Genomic DNA, 5,296 nt, shown 5'->3' on the forward strand with positions numbered 1-5,296 from the left:
GGCGGCCGGCGTCGGCGTCGCCGGCTCCCAACGCCAACGTGGATTGCGCCAAGACGGCCAGGGGCTCCGCAGAGAGCACCGCCTCGGTCATACAGCACGTCGGGCAGCCTGTCGCCACCCCTGCAAAACACAGCAATAAGGTGGCCAAATCCTGCAGCCAGGAAGCCAACTTCAAGGCGAGCGAGACCGCCCTGGCCTCCAGCCCCATCTTCCTGCCACCCAACGAGGCGTTTCGCTCCCCGCCTCTGCCGTACCCCAGGAGTTACCTGCCGTACCCAGTGCCGGAGGGGATAGCCATCAGCCCTCTCTCCCTCCATGGGAAAGGACACGTGTATCCGCACCCTGTCTTGCTGCCCAACGGCAGCCTCTACCCTGGCCACCTGGCTCCCAAACCCGGCCTCCCCTACAGCCTGCCGTCGGGGCGGGGGGGGTTCATGACCTACCAGGACGCGCTGGGGATGGGGATGGTGCACCCCATGCTGCTGCAGCATTCGGCTTTGGAGATCAATAAGGAGGAGAAGGCGGAAAGGAGGTCGCGGTCTCACGAGAGGGTCCGCTACGAGGACCCGGCTCTGCGGGGCCGGTTGCCAGAGCTCCTGGAGAGCAGCGGGAAGATGCATTTCGAAGTACCCGGCGACAAGAGCGTGAAATTGCACCAGAGCTCCGGCCACGGTAAAAACTCGGCCAAAAGTGACAAACACCTCTTTCCGGATCTTCTGCGAGACGAGCAAGAGGCTAAAAGCGACGCAAACGTAACGAAAGCCAGCTTTGCTACGGAAAGCAGTAATCAGGCTAATGACCCTACAAAGCACAAGGTAGAGCAGCCGTCGCAGCACAGAGATTTTATTGTAATGAGAGAGGAGTTTGGAAGAAATAACGATCTTCACGAAAGCTATAATTTCAAGCAAGCCCAGAGTTCATCGGTTTTCGGCTTAAGGAAAGAAGATTTATCTGTGAGCCAGCCTAAAGAGAGAGTGACGGTCCAGCCTTCGCCCGCTTTCTTGGAAAGCGCTCACGAGAGCGACGCTCCGGCTCTGGCTTTTGGCAAGGTGCAGGAGGACGCAAAGCCATTCTGCATGGGGACCGCACCGCCGAGCATCGACGCCAACCAGACCTATACCAAAGACGGAGCCGACGACGCAGAATCTGCCGATGGCAAAATATTGAAACCCAAGCCGTCTAAGTTGGCCAAGAGGATCGCAAACTCTGCCGGTTACGTAGGTGACCGATTCAAGTGTGTGACGACCGAACTGTACGCAGACTCCAGCCAGCTCAGCCGGGAGCAGCGGGCGTTGCAGGTGAGTCCGCGCGGTCCAACGACCGCCGCGCTTTTTGTCGTTATTTCTCTGTTGCAAGTCGCAGTCAAGTATTAAAGTTGAGAGAAGCAACGCAGGTGGGGAAATCAGAAATTTTTTTGTTAGGACGTGCTCGCCAGAAACGGTTTTAAGTAGCAAAGTAAGTTTGTTAATGAGAGCGAGACGATGTAAAGAATAGTATGTATGGCTTTTACGTATGTACGCGCTAGTAAGCTTTAAAGGGCTTTGCTAAGATGTGATAAAAATGTTAATGTACGTATGAAATGTTTGTGCAGTTATGGAGGGGAGTCGGACAGGCATGCATGTTACCTTGGCGCTAGCGATGGCTGTAATTTCTCAGCTGGCCTGTAGTGCCAGCTAGCAAAGCGTACCCAGAAGTTGTGATTAGCATGCCAAACGTGCTGTTTGATGGAGAGGAGTCGCAGCCATGTATTAGCGGGTCTCAGGCAACGTTTGCGCCAAGCGAACGCGTAGGAAAGAGTAGGAGCGGTATTGAGGTTGATGCTGAGGGATGACAGACAGATACTGTATAGGAATATCCTTAAGGTATTTTACTTTTAATGAAGGGATGAGTTAAGCCAAATTGTTTTGCATTGTTAAGAAAAGAATTGGTTTATGCTTATAAAAATGGATGAAATTATCTAAATGATCCATTGAGTGCCCATTTTAATTACATAGATGGAAGGATTACAAGAGGACAGTATTTTATGTCTACCTGCTGCTTACTGTGAGGTCAGTTCTTCAAATTTTTATTACTAGACTCTTACATAAACCTTTGAGTTAAATTTCATTTCCAAATACACAAAGGGAAGTTTGTGGGCCATGGTCGTCTTTATTCATTGTACGGTTTTGTGTTGTTTTTTTTTTCTTTTTGTTTTTGTCTCTTTTTACCTCCAAAATGGAATGTTTTTGTTTTATATACAGTATACGTTTATATATATCTTTTATATATATACACTTATATATGAAAGAATTGTGTGGCTATTTGCATATAGATGCTAGAACACTGTTTTACAAGTCAGGTGTGTTAAACTTCTACCCTATCTCAAACCTTGGTTTTGAGCCGATTTTTCTTTGGAAATGCTTTCATATAAGGTAAGGTAAATGAAGTAGCTTTTATCGCAAGACTTTTTTTTCATATCAATTCTCTTTCTAGCGTGCAATGATGCGCTTCTCAGAGTTGGAGATGAAAGAGAGAGAAGGCCAAACAGCTACCAAAGACTCAGAGGTCTGCAGATTCAGCCAGGCAGACTGGGAAAACTTGAAAGGAAACAGTGAAAAGAAGCCAAAGTCTGTCGCTCTGGAAGATGCCATTCCTGACCAAAATGACAATGACAGATGTAAGCGAATTTAGATGGCTTTCTGAAGCGCGTACGTGTCTCTGTGCCGCGGCAGCTTGCAGCAGAGCTGCGCGGGCAGCGTAATCTTCGTGTGCTCGCGGTGTTGCTGGTTAAAGTCACTGACCTCAGGCTCTGCAGGTACGGAGCTGCCGTGGCTGGTGCTCTCCGTGCTTGTTTTGGGGTCTGCAAGTTACTGGTTATGGTTGAACTTGCTTTTCAGGAGATAGTTAACTGTCACCGAAGTTACTGTCTTAAAGAGATAGTCCTTTCCATTGATGGGGTACCACATCAACCAGTGAAAGCAAAGGTCTAAGGCTATGTTTTAAATGCAGAAAGGAGGTGGGGGAGGAGTGAGAGGCAGCAAGAAGTTCAGCTTCCTGAAGGTGCTGTAGCTCTGGGAGGTGCCAATATTGCAGCTTCCAGGCAAAGCAAGGATGGAGGACAGAAGGGTGATGGGGAGCGGGAAAGCACGTGATCTGCCAGGCTGGTTTATCCATAAAAGCTGGCTGTAGAACCCCAAACTGTGAGAAGCTAGTTTGCCTGGGTGACTTCTTACTGCAGTGGCTGGGGGGTATGTGTGCCCGGCTGATGCAGGTTCTTGAGGGCAGGCGGGGGGCTGCGAAATTCCCCATGGGGCTGGCTGCTTGCTCCCTCTAGGCTGTGGCAAGGTATCAGAGGACTATGGAAAATGTGTGCTAGCAACCCTGCCCTAAAAGCAAGACAAACTTAAAAATAAATAAATAAATGGTATTAGTTTTTTTAACTGTATGCAAGAAAAAGCACTTTTTTTTTTTTTTTTTTTTTCGGTAAGCATCTGGCTTCCATCGGTTTCCCAAATTTTTTTCTTTTACCTATATAATTAAGGAATGGATCACTTCCTCCTGCTGTTACTTTGTTTTTAACAGCTCAGAAAAAAAATCGATGCTGAAAGTATTGCAAAACAAGAGGAAACACACTGCAGGTTGCGTCTTCCGTGTGTGTGCGTGCACTCTGTTACTCGGTGGTTAAGTGTGCTCTTCTGTAGGTGGAGATTCCTGAGTAAGGCTAGTAGAAAATTTCATTCAGGCAATATAATAACTTTGTATTATTGTTCTGGTCTTTGTTTAATGCTTTTGGCAGAGAGCATGCTCATCAATTGTACTTGCTAGGTTACTCACCTAAATCAAGTTACTGTGATACTGCTGTCACTGAAATAACAGCCTCAACAAAAATCAAAATAGCAAGGGAAAGTTTTAATTGCGGAAGTGCAGAAGGTACCAAGGTGGGGAGGGGCTGAGCCCCTGGAAGCTGAGCGGGCTTTGCCTTCTCCAAGCTGTATCGAGGCAGCCTCGGGGATGGAGGCACTGCTGCCGTTGCAGTCCCCGTGCTAAAGCCAAGAGCTTGGCAGGCTGCCGCCCTGGCTCTCCCCCTTGCAGCCCCCCCCTTTCTCCTTGGAGGGCTGCAGGCACCCTGGTGACATCCTCCATTAAATCCCACCCTGTGTGTGCTGGAAAGCGTAAAGAGCAGCAGCAGCAGCAGGGTGCTGCTAGCTTGCTGTGGCAGCAGGGCGAGATGGGTCGGGGCGGGGGAGAGGGGGACGGTGGTCTGCGGGGTTAGGGATCGGCGCAGGGGAAGGAGGGGGAGCCTGCTCGGGGGGCCTGGGGCATAGGGCATGCTGCCCGGGTGGGCTGCGGGGAGGAAGAGTTGTTTGCTGAAACACCCCCCCTGCCATCCTTGCAAAAGGCTGTTGATATGGTGCGTCCTTAAATTCATCATTTAGTGAGGTCTCCAGCACTTGAATCTGCTGGCTAAAATGTGTTTGAGACTGTTGGAAGCAGGGAAAGCATGTTCAGTCTTACGTTAGTTCGTTCCTCTCCTCTTCTAATTAGCTCTGACTTAACAGGCTATTTCAGAGTTTGGCCGGATGTCTAAACTCCTAAAAGCGCAGATCTGTTCTGCTGAGGGAGCTCCTCTTCTGTATGCCCGGCTGTACAGCCACCAGTACTTACCGATACAGATTCAGTTCTCAGTAAAAGTTTTTTATTGTGGTGGTTCACCTCCTGCCCCTCGGGATAGCAGCTGATAAATCAGGAAGCCGAGTTTCACACTTCTCGAATGCCTCCAGTGTAGTGCCTTGGGCTCTGGCGGGGCTTGAGCCGCCAGCAGTCTTGATGCGTCTCTCATCGAGCGACTGGCAAAGGGGCGATGCGCTCTGCTTGCTCTTCCCCTTCGTTTATCACCAGCGAGAGCCGGGGCTACTTATCTCTTGCCTTCCCTTTCCCTCCAGTTTCTAACCACCCTGTTGGTGCATTTGGCTTTAAAGCTCTCGAACGGGAACTAGCTGATGGTCTGCAACCTCCTCCGTTTTCCTTTCTGCCTCCTGCAAATGATCTTGCTGCTGAAAAGATGTTTTCACCTCCTTTTACATAGCGTTCGTCCAGCGCTGGCTAAAAGCCAAGCGGCATGTCTTTACGTGTGTGAGCGGGGAATTTTAGGAGCAAAACCGGCGAGCTGTTAGGCGTGACCCGCACTGCGAGCACTTCACCTGCCCGGTGTCGGCAGGGAAGAGGAAAACCTCAACCGAAGCTGTGATTGTGGCACAGAGCCGGCTTGCAGGGCTCCTCTGCCGCTGCCTCGGCGGGGCCGCCGGCGGGGACTGCG

The 5,296-nt window shown here is 50.2% G+C and overlaps 1 protein-coding gene across 1 annotated transcript in view; it reads left to right on the top strand.

Annotated features, from left to right (window-relative positions):
• Nucleotides 1–5: 5 nt before the first annotated feature.
• Nucleotides 6–5,296, top strand: part of LOC104082799 (BCL-6 corepressor-like) — a gene marked incomplete at both ends in the record, with an annotated part of 10,925 nt that continues 5,634 nt past the window's right edge. The window contains 3 exons of the mRNA XM_009586046.1: nt 6–1,298; nt 1,995–2,048; nt 2,473–2,656. Coding sequence (XP_009584341.1) covers nt 6–1,298; nt 1,995–2,048; nt 2,473–2,656 — 1,531 coding nt within the window. The remainder of the gene's footprint in view (nt 1,299–1,994; nt 2,049–2,472; nt 2,657–5,296) is intronic.

Source organism: Fulmarus glacialis, unplaced genomic scaffold (genome assembly GCF_000690835.1).
Source record: "Fulmarus glacialis isolate BGI_N327 unplaced genomic scaffold, ASM69083v1 scaffold22399, whole genome shotgun sequence".
NCBI lineage: Eukaryota > Metazoa > Chordata > Aves > Procellariiformes > Procellariidae > Fulmarus > Fulmarus glacialis.